General features: G+C 57.9%; 2 protein-coding genes and 1 pseudogene across 5 annotated transcripts; 2 read left to right on the plus strand and 1 right to left on the minus strand.

Annotated features, from left to right (window-relative positions):
* Window positions 1-3,685: 3,685 nt before the first annotated feature.
* LOC139020388 (large ribosomal subunit protein uL5 pseudogene) lies at window positions 3,686-4,294 on the plus strand (annotated as a pseudogene).
* Window positions 4,295-7,245: 2,951 nt separating this feature from the next.
* ZDHHC12 (zinc finger DHHC-type palmitoyltransferase 12) lies at window positions 7,246-10,372 on the plus strand. Of its 3 annotated transcripts, none has more exons than XM_070430527.1 (5): window positions 7,248-7,442; window positions 8,874-9,004; window positions 9,337-9,414; window positions 9,596-9,762; window positions 9,948-10,254. In XM_070430527.1, exons 1-5 carry the CDS (start codon window positions 7,288-7,290, stop codon window positions 10,158-10,160), a joined length of 744 nt encoding a protein of 247 aa, XP_070286628.1. In that variant the 5' UTR covers window positions 7,248-7,287; the 3' UTR covers window positions 10,161-10,254. The 3 variants fall into 3 exon arrangements, with proteins under 3 accessions (XP_070286626.1, XP_070286628.1, XP_070286627.1); XM_070430526.1 differs by having other exon boundaries at window positions 7,249-7,387; window positions 9,948-10,372; XM_070430525.1 differs by having other exon boundaries at window positions 7,246-7,442; window positions 9,596-10,372.
* On the minus strand, window positions 10,211-21,338 carry PKN3 (protein kinase N3). 2 transcript variants are annotated; one of them, XM_070430524.1, is made up of 22 exons: window positions 20,978-21,338; window positions 18,842-19,073; window positions 18,553-18,698; window positions 17,938-18,049; window positions 17,725-17,852; window positions 17,323-17,506; window positions 15,715-15,861; window positions 15,523-15,632; window positions 15,291-15,434; window positions 14,839-14,914; window positions 14,586-14,754; window positions 14,271-14,373; window positions 14,095-14,162; window positions 13,743-13,806; window positions 13,519-13,610; window positions 12,950-13,126; window positions 12,246-12,308; window positions 12,066-12,142; window positions 11,504-11,646; window positions 11,309-11,416; window positions 11,143-11,179; window positions 10,211-11,011 (listed from the first exon to the last, which is right to left on the minus strand). In XM_070430524.1, exons 1-22 carry the CDS (start codon window positions 20,999-21,001, stop codon window positions 10,275-10,277), a joined length of 3,141 nt encoding a protein of 1,046 aa, XP_070286625.1. In that variant the 5' UTR covers window positions 21,002-21,338; the 3' UTR covers window positions 10,211-10,274. The 2 variants fall into 2 exon arrangements, with proteins under 2 accessions (XP_070286625.1, XP_070286624.1); XM_070430523.1 differs by having other exon boundaries at window positions 10,703-11,011; window positions 11,099-11,179.
* Between the last annotated feature and the right edge of the window lie 1,772 nt (window positions 21,339-23,110).

Consider the following 23,110-nt stretch of genomic DNA (forward strand, 5'->3'; position numbering starts at 1 on the left):
AGCGCTTCAGGGCCAGGAAGAGCCCCTAGGGGGCCCGAGGCAGCATGGTGTCCCTCACGCAGTCAGGGAAGCTTCTCAGAGGAGGGGAGACTCAGGAAGGTGAATCCAGGGGAAAGACGGGGCAGCCAGGCCGGCTGTGTAGGGCCCGAGGAAAGAGCATCGAGACAGAGGGCCCGGCCTGGCCACGAGAAGGGCCTTGCGGGGAGGACCACGAGCAGCCTGTGGGGCTGCAGCAGAGTGAGGGAACGAGGGGGTGAGCAGAAGCCACTGGGGCCAAATCACCAGGTGACCACACTCCGGCTTTGCCTAGGATGGTCCTGGTTCCACTTGTCCCAGTGTGACTATCACAGTGCCCTCTGTGCCCCTGGGGTACGCCTCAGGCTGCACCCAATGGGGGAGGGCCACTGCACGAAGAACAGATCCAGGGGAGCCATTCCCACGTGTGCCAGGCGGGTGTGTGCCCAGTGTCCGAGAAAAAGAATCTCTCCTTGACCAAATCGTAGCCAGGCTCCTCAGCCCTCTGCTCCCCTGGGCCTCAACCTTGACCGACAAAAACCACTGCAGACGCTCAAGCGCGTGATTCCGTCCACCTCCCTCCTCCCACATTAAAAACGTTAAACAGCCGAGACCGGTTTGGCTCAGTGGATAGAGCGTCGGCCTGGGGACTGAGAGGTCCCAGGTTCGGTTCCGGTCAAGGGCATGTACCTTGGTTGCGGGCACATCCCCGGTGGGAGATGTGCAGGAGGCAGCTGATCGATGTTTCTAACTCTCTATCTCTCTCCCTTTCTCTCTGTAAAAATATCAATAAAATATATTTTAAAAAAAACAAAAAACAAAACAACGTTAAACAAACACTAAAATAGCTTCTACGAGCTCCAGGTTGCATTCCTAGGATGACCCTAGCCCACCGTCAAGCACCGGCCTGAGAGCTCAAGGCCGTTAAAAGACCATCGACCCCACACACCAGGCTGTCTTAGAGTATTCACCAAAAAGGGCTTGTAACTGTGACCCCTTCCTCTGTCCCTCTGAAATGAACTTGTATCTTCTGCAACTCAGGGGTGTCTTTCTCAAGGACCTGAACGCCATTCTTTTGAAACGTAATCCTCAGGAAGGATGGGGCGGGTCTCTGTCTCCTCGTCTCAGGGAGGATAGAAGCCAAACTTCAGTAACTGCCAGCCAGCAGACACAGCGGGCATAATGAGCGTTTACGCACCAACCTTTCGTAATGTTTCACGCCCCGGAGTCTGCCCAAGCCCCCACCAGTTCACCAATTGCTTCTGGCCTTTTGGCTAAGATCAAATGTAGTGGTAGTGTCTGTCTGTTCTTTTTTTCAATTGTGTGCCCACCACCGCAATCAAATGGTCTTCTGTCACCATAAATATGGCCCCCTTTTTCTTTACTACCGTACCCCCAGTGTCTGTTCTTGTCGGTTTAAAATGCCCGGTCACCTCTGTGCAAATTGAAGTGGCACTGAGTTCACGCTGGAACCTCTTCCCTACGACAAGAGGGTATTACCGATTAAATCTGTCCTTACCACTTTAGTGTCCGACTTGATCGGTGACATCAGTATGTCACTGACTCATGGAAGCTTCAGGGTTAAGTGGATAATGTGCTAGAATTCCTCACTCAGTTAAGTCATACCCCATTGCAGTTATCAAGACTGAGTTGCGCCGAAACCGGTTTGGCTCAGTAGATAGAGCATCGGCCTGCGGACTGAAAGGTCTCAGGTTCGATTCCGGTCAAGGGCATGTACCTGGGTTGCGGGCACATCCCCAGTAGATGTGCAGGAGGCAGCTGATCCGATGTTTCTCTCTCATCAATGTTTCTAATTCTCTATCCCTCTCCCTTCCTCTCTGTAAAAAATCAATAAAATATATTAAAAAAAAAAAAAAAAAAAAAAAAAAAGACTGAGCTGCAAGAGAAACCAAGATGGCGGCATAGGTAAACACCAGAGTTTGCTGCCTCGCACAACAACTTCAAAAATACAACTAAAAGCCAAAACCGGTTTGGCTCAGTGGATAGAGCGTCGGCCTGGCGACTGAAAGGTCCCAGGTTCGATTCCGGTCAAGGGCATGTACCTGGGTTGCGGGCACATCCCCAGTAGGAGATGTGCAGGAGGCAGCTGATCGATGTTTCTCTCTCATCGATGTTTCTAACTCTCTATCCCTCTCCCTTCCTCTCTGTAAAAAATCAATAAAATATATAAAATAAAAAAAAAATACAACTAAAAGACAGAACAGACATCATCCAGAACCACAGGAAGGCTGGCTGAGTGGAAATTCTACAACTAGAAGGAAAGAGAAAAGCATACCGAGACTCAGAGGAGGTGCGGTGCGGAAGTAAAATACCAAGTGGGCTGGCGGCTGAGGGCACGGTTGTCGTTTTCAATCGGGAGGGAGTCTCAGGCTCTGAGCTCCAGTTCCGGGCAAGTCTCTGGGGACCCAGACTCATACTGGAGAAGCGGGACTGTCTGGCATCGGTCGGAACTCGAGGGCAGCTTTCTCTCAGAGGTGCTTGCAGCGATTGCCGGGACACTGAGAAGCAGAGCCTCTGAAGGCAAGACTGAGAGCAGCCATAACTGCTAGCCCCGCCCTGTTGATCCCGTGGGACCCGCCCCACCCAAGCCCTGCAGGGAGGCTTTTGCTGGATAGCCGCAGGCAAAGGCTAGTTAGCACCTCCCTAGAGATCCAGGAGCCAGGAAGCCCAGAGGTCAGAGTGGGACCATCCAGTTTGCAGCTCTGTGGAACCATAAAGGACACACTCAGGGGGCAGACTCAGTGAGCACCAAAGCCCCATTGAAGCAAGTCTTGCCCCAGAAGGGTGTCTCCAGCACAGAAGTTCTCCCACTGCAGACACAGCTGAATCTCACAGCCAATTGGCCTGGAGGTCAATTCCTCCCAGTGATAGCTACAACAATCAAGGCTTAATTACAACAAGACTGTGCACAAAGCCCACAAGGGGGTGCACCAAGAGTGTCCTCTTCAAGTAATTGGGGAGGCTGAACCACTGGGCCCTAGAGGACACTCAGCACAGAAAACCACTTTATCAACACAGGGAAGCATAAAAAAATGCAGAGACAAAGAAACAGTACACAAATGACAGAAATGGAGGAAAGCAAACTACTGGATATAGAGTTCAATACCACACTATTAAGGTTTTTCAAGAACTTTCTAGAAGCCGCCGATAAATGTAGTGAGATTCTCAAAAAGACTGGTAAGACCGCCGATAAATGTAGTGAGATCCTCAAGAAATCTAATGAGACCCTTGATGTTGTGATAAAGGACCATCTAGAAATCAAGCATACACTGACTGAAATAGAGGATATTATACAGACTCCCAACAGCAGACTAGAGGATCGCAAGAATCAAGTAAAAGATTTGAAATACGAAGAAGCAAAAAACACCCAACTGGAAAAGCAAAATGAAAAAAGAATCCAAAAATACGAAGATAGTGTAAGGAGCCTCTGGGACAGCTTCAAGCGTACCAACATCCGAATTATAGGGGTGCCAGAAGAAGAGAGAGAGCAAGATATTGAAAACCTATTTGAAGAAATAATGACAGAAAACTTCCCCTACCTGGTGAAAGAAATAGACTTACAAGTCCAGGAAGCGCAGAGAACCCAAAACAAAAGGAACCCAAAGAGGACCACACCAAGACACATCATAATTAAAATGCCAAGCTCTCTTCCTGTCTCTCATCATGGCGGATCAAGGGGAAAAGGAGAACCCCATGCGGGAGCTGCGCATCCGCAAGCTCTGCCTCAACATCTGCGTCAGGGAGGGCAGGGACCGACTGAGGTGGGCAGCCAAGGTCCTGGAGCAGCTCACGGGCCAGACCCCGGTCTTCTCCAAAGCCAGATACACCGTCAGGTCCTTTGGCATCAGGAGAAATTAAAAGGTTGCTGTCCACTGCACAGTCCGTGGGGCCACGGCAGAAGAAATCTTGGAGAAAGGTCTAAAGGTGCGAGAGTATGAATTACGAAAAAATAACTTCTCAGATACTGGAAACTTTGGTTTTGGGATCCAGGAACACATTGATCTGGGGATCAAATATGACCCAAGCATTGGTATCTACGGCCTGGACTTCTATGTGGTGCTGGGTAGGCCAGGTTTCAGCATCACAGACAAGAAACGCAGGATAGGCTGCATTGGGGCCAAACACAGAATCAGCAAAGAGGAGGCCATGCGCTGGTTCCAGCAGAAGTATGATGGCATCATCCTTCCTGGCAAATAAATTCCCGTTTCTATCCAAAAGGCCAATAAAATGTTTTCAGTGAAAAAAAAAATTATTAAAATGCCAAGAGCAAAAGACAAAGAGAGAATCTTAAAAGCAGCAAGAGAAAGAAAGGCAGTTACCTACAAGGGAGTACCCATACGACTGTCAGCTGATTTCTCAACAGAAACTATGCAGGCCAGAAGGGAGTGGCAAGAAATATTCAAAGTGATGAATGCCAAGAACCTACAACCAAGATTACTTTATCCAGCAAAGCTATCATTCAGAATTGAAGGTCAGATAAAGAGCTTCACAGATAAGAAAAAGCTAAAGGAGTTCATCACCACCAAACCAGTATTATATGAAATGCTGAAAGATATCCTTTAAGAGGAAGAAGAAGAAAAAGGTAAAGATACAAATTATGAACAACAAATACACATCTATCAACAAGTGAATATAAAAATCAAGTGAATTGCTGAAACCGGTTTGGCTCAGTGGATAGAGCATCAGCCTGCGGACTGAAAGGTCCCAGGTTCGATTCCAGTCAAGGGCATGTACCTTGGCTGCGGGCACATCCCCAGTAGGGGGTGTGCAGGAGGCAGCTGATCGATGTTTCTCTCTCATCGATGTTTCTGACTCTCTCTCTCCTTTCCTCTCTGTAAAAAATCAATAAAATATATTTAAATAAATAAATAAATAAAAATAAAAATCAAGTGAATAAATAATCTGATGAACAGAATGACCTGGTAATTATAATAGAATCAGGGGCATAGAAAGGGAATGGACTGACTATTCTTGAGGGGGAAAGGGGTGTGGGGAATGCGGGTAGAGACTCGACATCTATGGATGAGGACAGTGGCTGGGGAGTGAGGGCAGAGGGTGGGGTGGGAACTGGGTGGAGGGTAGTTATGGGGGGAAAAAAAGAGGAACAAATGTAATAATATGAACAATAAAGATTTATTAAAAAAAAAAAAGATTGAGTTGCAAGTGACAGACACTGGATTCAAACACCAACCCAGATTAGTCAGAGGTTGGAGGGTGGGATTCACTGACTAATGCAACTGGGGAAACTAGAGCTAATACCAGCTTCAGGCAAAGCTGGATGTAGGGGCCCAGACAATGTTAAGACTGTCTTTCATACACCCTTTTGGTCCTGCTTATCTCTGTCTCTTTATAAGATGGCCTCACCTTCTCCGGCCACAGTCTCTCTTCACAGAGTGTAAAGACAGCTGTCAGTTGTCCTTATACTCTATTCCTGCTTGAGAGCCCAAAGAAAGCCTCTTTCTCAGCAGCTTTGCCTTACTCTCATAGAATGATTATAATTGGCCCTGCCAAGTCACATGCCCACCAACTAGGACCAATCACTGGAGACAACCAGATGGGGAAGTGCTTGGCTTTCTAGAGTCACACGCCCACAATGACTTCCCACCACTCTATGGAGTGAGGGGCACAGTTCCTTCAGAATCACATAAGATGGGGAAGAGTTAGTTCCCCAACAGAAAAAGGAATGTTGAGCTAACAAAAATAACAGATGTCATGTCCTAGCTGGTTTTGCTCAGTGGGTAGAGCATCAGCCTGGTCAGGGCACATGCCTGGGTTGCGGGCTGGATCCTCCTCAGTAGGGGGCGCGTGCAGGAGGCAGCCAGTCAATGATTCTCATCATTGATGTTTCTATCTCTCTATCCCTCTCCCTTCCTCTCTGAAATCAATAAAAACATATTTAAAAAAATAACAGATGGCCCTAACCGGTTTGGCTCAGTGGATAGAGCGTTGGCCTGTGGACTGAAGGGTCCCAGGTTTGATTCCAGTCAAGGGCATGTACCTGGGTTGCGGTCACATCCCCAGTTGGGGATGTGCAGGAGGCAGCTGATCGATGTTTCTCTCTCATTGATGTTTCTAACTCTCTATCCCTTTCCCTTCCTCTCTGTGAAAAATCAATAAAATATATTTTTAAAAAATAAAAATAAAAATAACAGATGTCAGAAAAGGATCCCCGGGCCCTGGCCGGATAGCTCACTTGGTCACTTGGTTAGTGCATCCTCCCAATACTGCAAGGTTATGGGTACGATCCCCATCAGGGCACATACAAGAATCAACCAATGAATGCATAAATTAGTGGAACAACCAATCTGTATTTCTCTCCCTCTCAAATAAAAAAAAAATTAAGAGGCTTGCTGTAGAAGTTGGAAGGGGGCCAATCTGATGGAGAAAGAAGGTGGACATTGGTATTAGTGGGAGGTGTGGGTGCAAAGGCAGAGCTGAATAAGGAAGGCCCTGGGGATGCGGCTGAAGGAGTATGGGCAGTGAATGACGAAGCCTCGGGTCGGGCAAGCCGGGCTGGCAGGGTGTCGCTGGGGTCTAAGTACTGTGCTAGACGCTGTGCTGCCATTAGTTAATCCCCCCAACCACCTTAGGAGGGGATGCCATTATCATCTGTTATCCAGACAAAAAACAGAGCTCAAAGTGGTTCAGTAACTTGCCCACGCTCTCACAGAGAGGAAGGGACAGCGCTGGCATTCCTGACTCGGACCCAAGTTGGGCCTCTGGTAGCCTGAACCTGCACCACGGAACCCCACTTTGCTCTAATCCCGTTTGCGATCCCTGATAATGAACAGCAAGGAGGTAAGAATGTCACCACTGAGCCTTGGGCGAGCGCTGCCTCTGTTGACACCTCAGTCATCACATCTTTGAACCGGGCACAAATCTGCAACCTGGACTCCACACACCTGGATCTTTGAAGCTCCCAGGCAGCGGCACGCATGCGCGAGGCTGTGGGGCTGGGAAGGGATGGAGACCTGCGACGGCTCCGGGCTCCGAAAACACACCTGCGGGGAAGGGACTGGGGTGGCGGAGCTACGGGCTGCGCGCGCGCCGGCCCCGCCCTCAGCCTCTTCAGGCACCTGTTGGCTCGAGGACCTACTCGGCCGCAGCTGCCACCCAATAGGCAGCCTCCCTGCCCCAGCCTGACCCCGCCCACTTCCAGGATTCGCCAATCGCCGGGCATCTGGGCCCCTCTCCCTCGGAAGGCCCGCCCCTCTGGGCGCTTCTTCCGGGTGGGGCCGGGGGGCCGAGGTTATGGCGCCCTGGGCGCTCCTCAGCCCGGGCGTCCTGGTGCGGACCGGGCACACGGTGCTGACCTGGGGAATCACGCTGGTGCTCTTCCTGCACGACACCGGTGAGCCGGACCCGCGCCACCCGGACCCACCCGCTCCCCCGTGGACCCCAGACATGTGGGTCTTACTGGGTCCCCCGCCGAAGCCCCAGAGCCCGGGGGGGACCACCCGTCTCCGCCGGCTCCCGAGGCCCCTTCCCCGCCTGTCATTCCGAGAGTTTCCGCCTAAGACCCCGTCAGTCCCTAATTCATCCCAGCGTCTTCCTGGTCCCTGCCAGATGCCCTGTCCATCCCGGACCCATGCGATGGCCACCTGATCCGATGACCAAGTCCAGCCCCCATCCCCCCTGGTCTCAGGATCCACCGATCCTGCCCGGGAATTGACTCCCAGCCTTCCCTCCGCCGCCGCCCAAGTCCAGGCTCCCCATCCTCAGGCAAGAGAGCACCCATCCTTGCTTCTTGCCCTAGTAGCTCTCACTTACCCCACAGACACCCTCACTTCCATCCCTCCCCTTGGGTTCCTACCCCTCCTTGCTTCGGCCTCACCCCCTGGGCCGGGGTGTTCTCACTTTCCTCCTAAGACCTTCTCAAGTCTCCTCCACAGTCTTTGCCCTTTATTTTTTTAAATATATTTTTATTGATTTCTGAGAGGAAGGGAGGAGAGCTAGAAACATCAGTGATGACAGAGAATCATTGATCGGCTGCCTCCTGCACTCCCCACACTGGTGGAGTCCACCACCTGGACGTGTGCCCTGATCAGAAACTGAAACGTGACCTCCTAGTTCATAGGTCGATGCTCAACCACTGAGCCACACCAGCCGGGCCAGTCTTCGCCCTTTAGCCTAAAAACCTGCTCAGTCTCCCCATCAGAAAGAAACCCCCCTTCTTTCTCTGCTCCTTTTACAACCAGAGTTGTTCACTCTGCTGTCTGGCTATCTCACACCCCTTGATCTTAGCACCCCCCCCCTACTCCCCGCCTCCCCCAAATCCCCAGTCACCTCTTTGGTCTGGACCCTTCCTGGCCTGGGCCGCCATCCTGCCCCTCTTTGCAGCATCTGAGCCTACCAGTCCTGCCTTCTGTCTGTCTCATGAGCCTCTCAGACCTGGCTGGTCTCTCACGGTGGAGCCAGAGGCAGGGACCCCCTCCTTCCTCTCCCTAACCCCCAACTGTCCATCTCCTCCTCTCCGCTCTCGTCCAGCCACCTTCCTCTCCCTTCTGGACAGCCCTCTCTCTGTGCCTCCAGGCTTCCCCTCCAATCACCTTCACTGGGAAGGTTTCCAGATCTGCCCTCTAACCTTCCATGATTCCCTGCTGCCCTCCAGAGAGTAGAGATGAACTGCCTTTCTCTTTTTTAGCTCGTCCTGAACTTCTGTACCTATGCAGGAGACACACCTGGCCACTCGTCAAACCCCATCCCCAGGCCTTTGCTCAGCCAGCACACACTCCCCCCTCCACCTGTACCTGCCCCCTGCCCTTCCCCCACACCCCCTCCTGTCCCCCAGCCCGGCCTCACTCTCCTCTGGCCTTACTCTCCTCTGGCCTCGGCAGCACTGCGACAATGGGAAGAACAGGGGGAGCTTTTCCTGCCCCTCACCTTCCTGCTCCTCGTCCTGGGCTCCCTGCTGCTCTATCTGGCCGTGTCACTCATGGACCCAGGCTACGTGAACATCCAGCCCCAGGTAACCAGGGGGCCCCTGGGGAACTGAACCCCTCCTCCCACCAACAGGGGACCCAAGGCCCCAATAACAGTCTCATGCCAGGTTCTGTGTGGAGGGCTTTTCTGGGGCATCTCAGTGAATCCTCTTGCCAGCCCAGAAACCCATCTGCAGTGAGGAAATGGCCAAGGCCCAGAGAGGGAAAGCAACTGGCAAGGGTCACACAGCCTCACTAGGTCCAGGGCACTGTGCCCCACTCTACCACCTCATTACCCATGGGATGGCCTCCAAAATGTGTTCACCAGCCACCTGCCTCCCCAGGGGACCCCCATCTTATGCCCTGGCCCCCATTTCAGGAGGAGGCCAAGGAGGAGCAGACAGCCATGGTTCCTCCAGCCATCGCCCTTCGGCGCTGCAGACACTGCATGGTGCTGGTGAGTGGCTCAGGGACTTCCTGGAGGCCAGGGGTAAGGTTGAGACCGATCGCCTCCTGCCCCAGCACCTTGGCCTCACCCCCCAGGCCTCCCAGATCCAGGCCCCGACCTCCCACCCTCATCCCTGCCCTCACTGTTGGTCTGGGGGGAGCCAGTGTCGAGCCCGACTCTCTGTGCCCAGCAACCCCTGCGGGCCCGGCACTGCAGCGAGTGCCGCCGCTGCGTCCGCCGCTACGACCACCACTGCCCCTGGATGGAGAACTGTGTGGGGGAACGGAACCACCCGCTCTTCGTGGCCTACCTGGCGCTGCAGCTTGTGGTGCTTCTGTGGGGCCTGTACCTGGCATGGTGGGTCCCGCCGCTGCCCTGTGTGTATGGGGGGAGGGGGAGCGCGGGCAGCATGTGCCCACAAGGTGTGCACAGCCGGACACCTTCAGGGGCCCGACCCTTCACCATTGGCCTGCCCTCCTGGGCTCCCTGGGGCGCCCTGCCTTCTCCCAGCTCTGGGCCCCCATCCCTCTGCTGCCCCACAGGTCCGGCCTCCGCTTCTTCCAGCCCTGGGGGCTGTGGCTGCGGTCCAGCGGGCTCCTGTTCGCCACCTTCCTGCTGCTCTCCCTCTTCTCCATGGTGGCCGGCCTGCTCCTGGCCTCGCACATCTACCTGGTGGCCAGCAACACCACCACCTGGGAGTTCCTCTCCTCGCACCGCATTGCCTACCTCCGCCAGCGCCCCGGCAACCCCTTTGACCGGGGCCTGGTCCGCAACCTGGCCCACTTCTTCTGCGGATGGCCCTCGGGGCCCTGGGAGACCCTCTTGGCCGAGGAGGAGGAGGAAGAGGGTGAGGGCAGCAGCCAGGCTGTTTAGGGTCGCAGGAGGCAGAGCCACCATCTTGTGCCTGAAAACGAAGGGCGGACCCCGAGGGCCTGGGGCTGCTCACGTCTGCCCACACCTCCCAGCCTCAGAGCAGACTGACCTCCAAAGGAAGGAGGGGAGGAAGAGGACCTGTGCGGGGCTAGGGCACCAGTGCCCGGGGCATCCGGAACCTTCCACCCTCCGAGCCAGAATCCCTCCAGTGCACAGTTTCGCATATTTAATAATCCATAAAGCAAGTCAAGTATTAAAAACCAAACCAAATTGCTCCTCACCATGTCACCCTTTCTGTCCACGTCTGGCTGAGAGACGGGAGGGGAGGGGGGAGGAGGAGGGGAGCACCAGGCCCAGAGACTGAGCCGAGCCACCACCTCGAGTCCGAAGGGCTGATAAATACCAGGCAAGGCCTGGCCTCCAGGGCAGGGCGGGTAGCTGGGCAGACGGGTGGGCAAGGGAGGTTCTAAGAGTCGGGGGGCGGGGAGGCGGGCAGGAGACAGGGACACGGGAAAGGCCCTCAGGGCTCCAGGAATCGCTCTGACACGAAGTCGAAGTCCCGGAAGGCGGCCTGCTGGCGGGCAGTGAGGGGGCTGCGGGGGTCTGGCGGGGTCAGGACAGGCGGCAACCCCGTGAACTCGCCCTCGAAGTAGCGCAGGTCTGTGGGCCCGCAGAGGGTGGGTGCAAAGGGGGGCTGGACAGCGCGGGCCAGCAGAGCCTGCCAGTCGGTGGTCTGGGGACAAGGGCAGAGGTGCCTGAGGTGACGGCAGTGGCAGCCCACGCGGTCCCTCCGCACCTCCCACTGCGCCCGGCCACTCACCCCGAAGAAAGGCTGTGTCTTGATCTCCTCGGCGTCCTGCTCGCCGGCCCCCAGGCGCTTCTCCGGGCACTTCTGGAGGAGCTGGGCAAGAGCAGTGCTCACCGAGGGCACTGGGTCCCAGGCTGCCGCCTCCCCAAGCCCCCGAGGGAGCTGGGCCCAGGGCCCCGAGGATGGATGGTGCCGCCCAGCCCTGCACCCTGCAGTGGTTACCTTCTGAATGAGCTCGAGTCCTTGCACCGACAGAAAGCGGGGATACGGGGCCTCCGCATTGACGATGCAGTCAAACACCTCCTCCTCGGTGTCCCCTGGGAATGGGCACTGCGGGGACGGGGGCTCAGCCGGGTGCACAGCCACTCCCAGCCCACCCCGACCTCGAGGCCCTGGCCGCCCAGGCTCGGCACTCACCTCACCCACCAGCATCTCGTACAGCAGCACGCCCAGCCCCCACCAGTCCACGGCCCGCGTGTAGGCCTCCTGGGTCAGCACCTCGGGGGCCAGGAACTCCGGGGTGCCGCAGAAGGTGCTGGTCCGGTCCCCAAAGCCAATCCCTGCAAATCGACATCCACATCAAAGCCGGCTCCGTGTGTCTGGTCCACAGTAACCTCTGTGGTTGTAAGAACCAACAGCCAACCCTTATGTCCCCCCGCACCTAACTGCCAAGCCCTGCCCCACTCTCAGAGGTGGGAATGGATTTTACGACATCGGACGGAGGCAGCGAGGCTCGGCCAAGCTCACATGCCAAGGCCACGAAGGAAGCAGAACCCAGTGCCCTCCCCCAGCTCTGGAGCACAGGCTCGCCCTTGGGCCAAGGAAAGCTAGGGCTCCTTAGAGTTTGTAGGGTTGGGAAGGAAGCACTTGGTCCCTGGACTGAGGGTGCGGTGGGGAGATTTCCCGGGAGACGCCACTCGCTGGCCTGGACTGGGTGCCAAGGCTGGAGGACACAGGATCCTGGACGGGAGACACCCACCTTCCTTACATAGCCCGAAGTCTGCGATTTTCAGGAAACCCTGGGCGTCCAGCAGAAGATTATCCAACTTAAGGTCCCTGGGAGGGTGGGGGGCAGAGCAAAGGGGCCCTGGAACGGCGCCCAGGAGAAAGACGGCATCCGCGCCCTCGCCACTCCCCCAGCCTCTCGGGGACAAGTTACCTGTAAATGATCTTCTTCTCGTGCAAGAACTGCAGTCCCAGGACCACACAGGCCAGGTAGAACCTGGAGGGGGTTTAGGGGAAGCTTAGGCCCAGGACTGTGGGGGGAAGGGAGGGCAGGGAGGTGCAGGATGGCCATGGCCTGGGGACCTTTGGATGGGGGCAAGAGGCTGGGGCAAGCCTCATGGGGGGGTGGGGCTCCCCCAGACAGCAGCCCAAGGCTGTCCCAAGGTTGCTGCCAGCTCACAGCCTCCTCTTCCTGGGGTCTCAGATCTCATTCTCCCGGCCTCCTCCCGGCAGCCTGCAGGCCTGTTTCCAAATGAGGCTCTGAGACCCCAGGTCAGTGACGTGCCCGGGGTCACACAGCTAGTGGCAGAGCTGATATGAGCCCAGACTTCAGGGGCGCACTCTGGTGGACAAGAACTAACTTCAGCTGCCAGTCACTATTCACCGGCAATTCATTAATGTTAAGCCCATCTCTGCAGCCAGCCTCTGAAAGTTATTTTTAACCCAATTCCTAGCTACATAAACTGAGGCTCAAGGTCACAAATGCTGAGAGCTGATACCCAGGATTTGAACCCAGGCCTCCCTGACGCCCTGCTCCTCCGCTGATGGGTGCCCGGAGGAAGCAGGGTGAGGGAGGCCTGGTGTAGGGAACCAGAGCCGGGTTGTTGGAAGAGGCAGACGAGAGGAATGGAAACCCACCGCGCCTGGGGCTCAGGGAAAACGTCCTCGTGGATCTGCATCATGAGGTCGCCTCCTGGCGCAAACTCGGTCACGAAGCAGGCATGGCTGGAGGTCTGGAAGCAGGCCAGGAGGGACAGCAGGAAGGGATGCCCCGTGCGGCCCACAGCCTCCAGGATCCGCTTCTCGCAGAACAGGCTGAGGGGAGGGCGTGGGTTTCAGAGGGAAGGAAAACCTCCACTGGCTGTGCCCTGCCACCCACAGGACACCCCAAGCTCACTGTGTCCTCGGTCTAAGTGCCGGGCAGCTACATGGAGTGACCGTTTCTATGTATCAGGAACTCACGTGGGTCATTTAACCTGCACAACCACCACCGTCCCATTTCACAGATGAGGAAACTGAGGTGCAGAGGGACCTGCCCAAGGGCCCATCGTTAACTGCAGGTGCTAAAAAAAGAACCCAGGCCTGGCTGGCCCCAGAGTCACCACTTCAAAGCCCCAGGAGGGTTCGGCTGCCTTCTGGTGCCAATAGCCCAGGCCAGCCATCCGGGGCCCGCTGCAGGCCCAGTGCCCGGTGGCATCACCACACACCTCTCTATCTCGTCCCGGCTCAGCACCTCCTGCTTCTTCAGCGCTTTGATGGCGTAGTATTTCCCCGTCCCCTTGAACTGCACCAGGAGAACCTGGGGACCAGAGAAAGGCTGGGGTCCAGGTGGGCAGTACCGGGAGCCTTGACTTCCCCCAACTACTACCTCACGATCACAGCGTCCTCCTAGCTAATGCGCCGAGGGCTGCCCACCCTGCACTGCACCCACCTTCCCGAAGTGTCCCCGACCCAGCACAGCCAAGCAGCGGAAGTCCTGAAGCCGTGGGGGTTTCCTGAAAGAGAGCGGGCACAGGAAGCCCCCTGGGCCAAGGCTGGGCCTCCACCAGCCCTTCATGCCCAATCCTGGCCTGGCCCCACCTCTGGGGCTGGCGGACGGGGGCTCAGGACAGCTGTTGCCTGGAGTCTGGCATACAGCTGGGCTCAATAATGTTGGCTCAGAGTGAGAACCTGAGCGAGCCAGTGAATGCGCCCAGGAGCCGCGGGGTGAGAACTGAGTGGACTCGCAGGCACTCGAGTGAGTGGACAATGTCTCAAACAAGAAGGTGAACCTGACCGGGTACCTGGTCGCGGAGGCTGGTGGAGATGACCCCAGTCGAGTCCTGGGCTCCATGTGGGGGCGTTTGGTGCGCTGTGAAGGAGGGCAGAGGGGCTCAGGGCAGAGCAGGGCTTCCTTCCTCCCTCCCTGCAGCTCCACCACCCCCAGCCCAGCACCCCCAGGGCTACCAGCCCCCCTCACCGGCGTCTCCTCGAGGGCTGGCTCCCGGGGCAGGTAGAGGCGCGGGGGCTTGGGTGGGGGCCTCATCTCTTCTCCCAAGGGGGTCTTCTTGGGTGGGAAACTACTGTGGGGAGGGAGCAGACACATGGTGGGGCACAGGCAGACAGAACAGCTGGGGGAAGGACACACAGCCATGCCGAGAGAGAGAGAGAGAGAGAGAGAGAGAGAGAGAGAGAGAGAGAGCGCAACAGGGACAGAAAGACAGACACTGACAGCACCTGGAGAGGCGGGCGCCGCAGAGAAGCCGGGAGTCTGGGGGGTGAGGTGGCTTCTCACCTGGGCGAGGCAGGGCTGGTGGCCCCCCGAGGAGTGGCAGGGGTCCGGGGGCACCCTTTGGGCGGGCTGATCGTGCTTGGGGAGCTGCAGGGGGGCAGCAGGTTCATGACCAAGCGCCCCCAGGCCGCCATGCTGAGGTTCATCTGGGAAGCCCTCAGGAAGTCCTGACCTGCGGCCAAAGGGAGGTTCAGTCCCGGGGCCCCCTGACGCCCCTGCCCTCTTCCCCACGTGCACAGCCCTCTCCTGTCCGTACCCCTGCGCTTAGAGAAAATGCGTTTCTGCCTCTGCAGCCGGGGCCTCCTCTCAATGACAGGGTCACAGAAGGTTACCTGTGGGGTCACAGAAGATTACCTGAAGACCAGTCCCCTCCCACCCCACCTGCCATGGGCACCTCCCCAGCCTCCAGGATCCCAGCCTGAGCCCCCAGTGACAACGATGCAAGAGCCAGAAGGGCTCAGAGAGACGGAATCAACATCCTCATTGGTACCAGTGGGGAAACTGAGGCCCAGAGAAGAGAGGCACTTGTCTAGAGTCACCCATGAAGCAGGGCAGTCAGGACAAGGACACAGGCCTCTGGACTCCGTGTGGGCCTCGGAGACGGCCTGGGAACCTATTCTTGGAGACCTCCTCCCTCTGGGCCTCAATGTCCACTCCTCCGAGGGAGCCAGGAACCCACGTGATCAGAAGGCAGGGGTCAGTGGGCACCTGGGCAAAGAGCAGCCCCTGGGGCACCAGGCTGAGGGTGAGCTGGTGACACGCATTGTCCAGGAAGTCCTCCAGCCGCAGGAAGGCCACGCCGCACAGCTGTCGCCAGTCCCGCCAGTGCACCCCGATCTCCAGCTCTCGGGCCTGTATCGGAAAGGCCGGGTTGAAGATGGGGCTGGCCTTCCACCCGGTGGCCCAAAGTCACCCCTGGCCTCACAAGAGCCGGCCTCACCCGCTCCAGGGGGATGACAAAGGTCTGGTCCCAGGACTGCTGGGCTACCGGCCCCCAGCCCGTCTGGCCCACGATGTGATTGTCCACCTTTAGCACGGCCAGCACCTCACCTGCAGGGCCAGAACCAGGGCTCAGGGAAGGCCAGGCGTGGGGGTTGCTGCCCCCCATAGCTCCCTGTAGCCCCTTACTCACTGGCCAGCTCGCTTGTGCCACGCTGCTGCCTGGCTCTGCCCCGAAGCCAGCCCTGGGAGGGGCTCCTGGCCAGCGCGGTCACCGGGGACCGGCCGGGCACAGCTGTCAGCAGCTGCTCACAGCCCAGGAGGTGGACCTGCAGTGTCCCTGTAGGGAGCGAGGGGTGGGGGAGTGGAGGGGGGAGATAGCATGGTTAGGTGCCAACCTCCCACTGCCACCCCAGTGGGCCCCTGGATCCCAGGAACACTACCTCCTTGTAGAGATGGCTGAACCCAGAGCCTGCCCACATTAGGCCTTGGCAGCCATCTGCCACCCTCCAGGCAGACCAGCTGGCCCTCCTTCCTGAGCACCGTCCATGTGTTGTGGGCAGCAGGGACCCACAGGCGGAGGAGTGACCCTCAGACCTCAGCCAAGCCACATGGAGCCACGGTGCATGATGACATGCTACCCAGGGCTCAGGGCCTGGGGAGCGGCATGGCGGAGACCAGAGCTTGGCGAGCAGGAAGCCTGGCTGCCTGTCCTATCCCCCCTCCTCCCTGGGCCTCAGTTTCCCCATCTGTACAGAGGAAAGGAGTCTCAGCTCTGTCCCACCTCCCACGAGGGGTGCAAAGAGTGCTTTGCCAACCAAGTGGATTCGTTTTTAGGGTCACTGGACTTTTGTCCCTCAAAGAGGAAGCAGTAGGGCTCGAGTAGTTTTTGAGGAAATAAACTGGGCCAAAGAGCACCATTTAAGGAGTCCAGGCCTGGGGGTTACACCCCAAAGGACCTTAGACGAGGACAGTGGCCTGGGGAGGAACTAAGGTGTTCAGCCAGGAGACAGGTTTAGAGTGGCCCCGATAGCCCACTTCTAGGCCTTTTAACAAGTCATTTCCCCTGCCTTCCCAGCTCATCCATTTGGCCAAATCTCATAAGCCCGGTAAGGCCAAGCTCAGACACCACCATCTCCTCCAGGGATCATTCTTGATTCTCTGAGGCCGGGTAAGGGGGCCCATCCGGCCGCTGCACCTCCCCCCCCTTCTCAGCTCTGCTCACAATGGGATGTGGCCTGTGTACCCTCGAACCAGCTCTGAGCAGGAAGGCGCTGGGCTCTCTAGTTGGTGCTGTCTCCCAGGTGGGAAGCTCAGGGCTTCCAAAGTCTGCATCTGAGATTACTTACTGATTAAAATTCACCTGCCACTCTCAGGAGACAGATCCAACTTGGGATAAGAACGAACTCTGTAATAGCCCAAGCTGCCCAGCACTGGGTACCAAGGTCTCCGGGGCTGAGAGCTCCCTAACACTGGCGCTTTCAACGTTACTATGGTTACTCATTTAAATAATAGCTTCACTGACAGAGTGCTAACTGGGCCCAAAGAGTGCTTAGCACTTCACAGGCAACAAACAACGCACTGCATTTTCACAGCAACCCCATGACGTAGGTGCTGTTATCGTCCCCATTTTACAGATGGATAAACTGAGGTTGGGAGAAAGGATGTCAATTGTCCAAGGGCTCAGAGCTAGGGGGTGGTGGAGCCGAGATTGGAACCCTTCTCCAGAGTTCTTCCCCACTGTATCTCAGTCCTTTCTGGAAGGGAACGAGAGCTCTGCCATGGGAGGGGCTCCTGCTACCTGTCATGGCGATGGGCTTTACAAGCATCCCTGAAGGCTGAGGGTTCCCAGACACAGCAGTCCGCAGCTCCCGGGCCACTCTGCCACGCAGAGGGTGGGCAGGAGGCAGTCCCTCCAGCAGCTGCTCCAAGGCCAGCCGCAGGAGGTCCAGTTTCTGGGAGGACTCCTGGAGCTGGGCCTGAGCCTGCAGAGGGGACACAGGCCCATGGGGTAAGGGGTGTGGGGGCACTGGCTCGGGCCACCTGTAGACACCCCCTCTGAGGTCTAGACAGAATGAGCCTCCTGGTTCCTCACTGCCACCCCACATGGCCAGTCCATGGTGCCTCCCGTCACTGCAGAGGGGGGATGGGGACAAGGAGACCCTCAGAGAGGAGTGGCAACAGAAGGGGACAGCGGCCTGACCTCAGCCAGCGCCTTGCGGTCTTGCATTCGCCGGCTACCCAGCAGCTTCACCACGTTCTTGGCCCCGTCGGCCACGGCAGCCTCAATGCGCAGCCGGTGCCTCAGCTCCTCTGCCAGCAGTTCAGGACCTGGGAGGAGGGGGTCAGCCCTCAGGCCCACACCCTGCTCTGCCCTGCCCATCCCTGCTTCGCTTCGAGAGGTGCGAGGCCTCACCTGGCTCCGGGGACCCGCTGGCCTCCAGGCTGCTGATCTTCATCCGCAGCAGGGCCACCTTCAGCTGGCTGTCCCGCAGCATCTGCTGAGCAGCTGCCAGGAGCTTCCTCCCCTGTGGGGTGGTGACATGTGCTAGCCCAGAGCCACCCTGGTCAGACCAGGGACTGGAGCTAAGCCTCCCCCGTTCACCAGGACCGAAGCCAAGCCTCCCACAGTAGGCCAGATAAAGAACCAAGCCTCCCTTGTTAGATGAGGTCCGGGGCAGAGCCTCCCCCATCAGACCAGATAAGGGCTGAGGTCAAGCCTCCTCCGACATGTCAGGCCTGAGCTCCCCCATCACGCTGGGGGCTGGCACTGGGGCTGGGTCTTCCCTATTAGATTGGGAACTTCCGTGTTTGCCTTCTCTGTTAGACTAGGGGTGGGAGCCATGCCTTCCCCACCAAGCTGGGATTTGGGACGATGCCTTCCTTCTCCATCAGAGCAAGGGTTAGGACTGTGTCTCCCTTATTGCATCAATGGCTGGGTAGCATTTCCCTTTCAGAATAGAGGCGGAACAGCACCGACTCTCATAATCCAAGAGCCAAATCTCTCCCCACCAGAGCCCAGGAGCCTCACCTTGGGTGTGCCGCGGGCATATGTGTGGGTCATGTTCTCCGCCCCCTGCTTCACCTTCAGCTCCACCTGCAGCTGCCTCTGTAGAGCCTCCAGGTGCCGAGCCCTTGGCTGCTCTGCCGGAGGCCGGGGTCCCGGGGCCACAGGTTCTGTGTGCACAACATGGAGGGCCCATAAACCCCTCACCTACAGCCTAGCTCTCTCCTCCCTCCCCTCCTGGGCAGGGCCGAGGAGCTGGGTTAGTGAGCTGGGACCTCCTGTCCCCAGGGGGCTGCCCAGACTCTTCACTCACCAGCTGGGGGGCCCGGCAGCAGGATGCGGGTGTGCAGCTCCTGGAGCTCCCCATGCAGCTGCTCCAGGCGGCGGTTGGAGGTCCGGAGGAGCTGCTGCACGTGCCCCAGGTGGCGGCGGTCGGTGGCCGCCCGCCGCAGGTTCTCCACACCCTCCTTGATTTTTAGCTCCTTCTGGATGGCCCGGCGGATTGCCTCTTTCTCGTCCTCTGGGGGCCGCTGGTCCGGCCCAGGCTGTGGGATGGAAGAGGAGCAGGCCACTCAGTGCCCGCCGCCCGCCGGCCTCAGCTCAGCACGCACAGCGGGGGAGGGAGGCACGGATGGCACCTGGGACCCACACACAGGGTGTGGGGAGCATCTCTGACGGCAGAGGAGTAGCCTTGAGCCGGGTGGAAACCCCACGGCTTTCTGTCCAGCCCACGCTCCTGTCCTCTGCACTTGTGTCCAGCCCACGCTCCTGTCCTCTGCACTTGTGAGGAGGGTGAGGGAAAACTGTTCCCGTGTGCGTGGTGCTTCGGGGGCCAGGGTCTGTGAGGGCTTGGCGTACGTTCATTTGTCAGTCCTGACAACAACCCCGTGAGGTGGGTGCAGTTGTGTCCCCGTCGTGTCGGTGAGAAAACGGAGGCACAGAGAGAGGGTGGGTAACCTGCCAAGGTCACACCACAGAGCGACACCACCACCCCTCGGGCCCGGCCCCTCTCTGCCAGCCTCGCTTCCCAGGCTGCTGCTCTAAAGCCGGGGTTCAGGCTAAGATCTGGGCCAGAAAAGAAGCGAGGGATTTACTCAAGGTTAGAGGGCAGCTGGAGGCCTGAGTGGGGCCGGGACTGTTCCCTTGAGGCCTCAGGTGGCAAAGCAGAGGCACACAGCAGGGCTAGGGAGGCCTCCGGGGACCCTCTCCTGGGCCGAGCTCCCGGGAGAAAGCAAAAGGCTTTCTCACAACTTCACCCCAGGCCGGAGCGAGGCAGAGGCAAACCTTCCCAGAGCCCATTTCAAACCAGCCGTGCCAAAGCCGACCTCAGCCCAGGGTCACCCATGACCCCTCCCAGGGGCTCCTGCAGGGCCTCCGCCTTACCTCTCTGCTCGCCATCTCCCGAGCCCAGTGGAAGGGTGGCCACCCCAGCCTCAGGGACCCCACCCCCAGCCCAGGCCTGAGGCCCCGCGCGCCAGGCCGGCCGAGGGCAGGGGTGGGGCTCAGGAAATCCTTTGCCGGCTCTAGGCTCTAGACTGGAGGCGCAGGCCAGAGCCAAGGGCTGGAGCAAACAAAGCTCCCATGGAGCTGGGGGCCCGGCCACCGGGGTCCTGAGTCACCCAGCTCCACTGCTGGGCGGAGGTTCACAGGAAATAGGAAAATGTGTACAAGTCGCTGCTGGAACAGGCGGAGGGAGCTCCGCAGGAAGGAGGTTGTGGGGGGGGCGGGGGAGACGCAGCCCTGAGGTTGCCACAGCATCGGGGTGGAGGCCACCCCGCTCTTGAGCGTGACCCAGACTCCTGTCTGCTCGGGCCTGGACGCCTGCCCTGTGCACACACACCTCCCCGTTGGCTCTTCACGGGAACATCACCTCACCCTCCCCAAAGCAGATATGCACGCAGCCTTGGCTCCTGTGCCCACTGCACCTAGTGCCGCTATGGCTGTGGCTGTGGCAGGAACCCGGCCCCTCCCCCTTAGGGCTGGACCCCTATGTACTCGAAGGTTCCCGCCCAGGCACAGGGCTGGGCCCCTCTTGTGCTCTGGGGGGGTCTCCCCACCCCAAGTGCGCCGGGACTAGCCCCTCCCGGGCCCCTCACCCAGAGCGCACGAATTCTCCCCCCGCAGGGCCGCTCCCCGGGGGGCCCGCACAGACCTCCCTTTACTTTTCTGAAGAACTGATTTAGGACACTGGGGCCCACCCTCGTGGCTCTGACCGAGGGTTCAGACGTGCTCCTAGGCTGGCCTGGCGGGGGGTTCCGAGTCCATGGGGGTGATTTGGGCACGAACGCCTTACCCCCGTGCGCAGTTATGCCCTGCGAAGGGGACGGGGCGGGAGGGCCCGCGGCAGGGGCAGCAAAGGGACGCGGGGCGGAGCTGGGGACACCGCCGGAGGCTCCCCCCGCCCCCCTCGGCCGGCGCCCGCACCCCGGCCTCTCCCGGAGCCGTTCACCTGCCGCAGCGCCTCCTCCTCCATGGCGTGCTCTGGCCGCGCGGCCTCTTCTCACCGGTCGGGCTCCGGAAGCCCCGGCCCCTCCGCCGAGACTTTCAAAACTTGAAACTTCCCGGGAAGCGGCGCCGGAGCGGCGGGAGCGGGCGCCCCCTCCCGAGGTCCGCGGGCCTCCGGGACCTGGACTCAGCGCCGCCACTCGGCCGCGCCAGGTCGGCTCTCGGGGCTCCACTCGCGAACCCGAGGCCACGGCACCTCCCCCGACTCCGAAGTTCCGTGGGATTTCTCTTCTGAGGCCGCAGTTCCTTCTCGGGGACGCTGACCCCCGTCCCGGGACAGGAGGGCAGGAAGGGGCATCGCCCGGCTGGAGTCCTCGGGTCGCTCCGCCGCGTGCTCGGAGGGGCGGGTCCGAGCGCAGTCAGCGCCGCCTGCTGACCGCGGGCGCTGCCGGTGTGGCCGGTCACTGCGGGCGGGTCAGCCTCCTCCTCCCGAGAACCCCACCACGACCAGGCTCCGCCCCTCAACGGCTTCCTCTCCGAGGTCGTCGGTGTCGGAAGGGCTAATTCCAAACCTGTCGCCCCCACGTCCTAATCAGACTGAACAGAGTGACGCCTCACCCAAGTGATGCCGAAGCCAATCTCAGGGGAAAGCAACGAACGTCTCGTGCCTCCACTTGGCCCACCTGGAGCTCTGGTTCGGCAGCGCCATTGCCCACCTTTGTCCCGAGAGGCCCGTCTACAGAGACACACGGACACCCCGTGTACTGCCGCTATCTCGGAAGGTAGCTAACCGAGCCGCACTGGACGCCCTGGCGATGGCTGGCCTGGGGAGGGAATCCAGGTGCCTTATTGCCTAGCGTACCTGCGGCTGTCTAGCCACTTCCTGGGATCCTGTCCTCACCTGCACCTTGTGCCAAAGGAGCCACATCCCAGAAGTGTCAAATATTGAAATAGTGCAATTGGCAAGCCAGGGACAACCCTGGGTTATTGCCCTGCAATGGGACATCAACCGAGAAGCATCACCAACGGCAAAGGCAACTTGGTTCAGTGGGGGACAAGCCTGCTTTTCACAATCAGAGGCAAGTCGGGACACTTATTGATATTGAGGGAGACGCTAACACATCAGAGGCTCTGGTATCAAGCTGCCCGCAGGTTAATGTAATTAACCGTAATTTGGAAGTCAGGACTACCAGCTTCTGACTGCAGGTTGTACGCTAGTGGGAAAACCATGAATTGAACTAGCAAAACTATGGTCTAGCTCCCAGCCTGAGGACCACTCATTCACTTTTGCAGCCAGAAAGCTGAACTATGTCAAAGAACTGGCATTTATTTTCCAAATTTTCTTTGAACCGTTCCACTGCTTGTCACCAAGGGAAAGTAGACTCCATCCTTTTCAGTGAACCCCAGGCTGGGCAAACCTACAAGGAAACCTGATGGGAGTCTGAGCGGACAGCTAGCTGTACTGTCTGTGTGACAGTGATGGGAATTCACGAAATTTTCATTCTTAGCAAAATTGAAGTTTACATTCAACATCCATCATATTGTTAACTACATAACTATCAACCTGAAAGGAACCTAAATTCCTAGCAGGGTACGTAGGAAACATTTTTCCCTTTCTATACTCTTTCATTATGAGAAACATCCATCCATCTACATTTAGATCTGCCTCCCTCGGGTAGTATCTGAGTACACAATGTCACCAACTGATCAAGCCAGCACACACCCTCCTTTGAAAAGTCCTCTCTGTCCTTATTCTAATCACAAAACTTGTCTTTTCCTTCAGACCTGTTAAAAAGTATATTTGTAAGCCAATAAGCACAGCCAGATATTCAAAAGGAAATGGTCACTGCTAGGGTGGAGGATAGACTTTTCAAAATAAGATGTCCTCTTTGTTTTTAAAGGATGTGCTTCTTTTTTAAAAAATATATTTTTATCGACTTCAGAGAGGAAGAGGGAGAAATGCCAATGATGAAAGGATCATGGATTGATTGCCTCCTGCACACCCACCACCGGGGACCAAGCCCAAAACTGGGAATGTAAACATGACCTCCTGGTTCATTGGTCGAGGAGCAACACTAGCTAGACAAGATGTCCTCTTTAAACAATTGTAGACTACTCCTGAAGATCTTTTTTTTTT

Source organism: Myotis yumanensis, unplaced genomic scaffold (genome assembly GCF_028538775.1).
Source record: "Myotis yumanensis isolate MYYU_CA2020_CCGP unplaced genomic scaffold, mMyoYum1.0.hap1 SCAF_12, whole genome shotgun sequence".
Classification (NCBI taxonomy): domain Eukaryota; kingdom Metazoa; phylum Chordata; class Mammalia; order Chiroptera; family Vespertilionidae; genus Myotis; species Myotis yumanensis.

Coding starts and splice junctions, on each gene's coding strand:
- ZDHHC12 (XM_070430525.1), top strand. CDS start 7,288: ATGGCGCCCTGGGCGCTCCTCAGCCCGGGCGTCCTGGTGCGGACCGGG. Junction 7,443..8,873: donor CCCCCGTGGACCCCAGACAT/GTGGGTCTTACT, acceptor TGGCCTCGGCAG/CACTGCGACAATGGGAAGAA. Junction 9,415..9,595: donor GCAGACACTGCATGGTGCTG/GTGAGTGGCTCA, acceptor CTCTGTGCCCAG/CAACCCCTGCGGGCCCGGCA.
- PKN3 (XM_070430524.1), bottom strand. CDS start 21,001: ATGGAGGAGGAGGCGCTGCGGCAG. Junction 18,699..18,841: donor GCTGCCGGGCCCCCCAGCTG/GTGAGTGAAGAG, acceptor TTGTGCACACAG/AACCTGTGGCCCCGGGACCC. Junction 11,417..11,503: donor ACGAGATGCTGGTGGGTGAG/GTGAGTGCCGAG, acceptor CCGTCCCCGCAG/TGCCCATTCCCAGGGGACAC.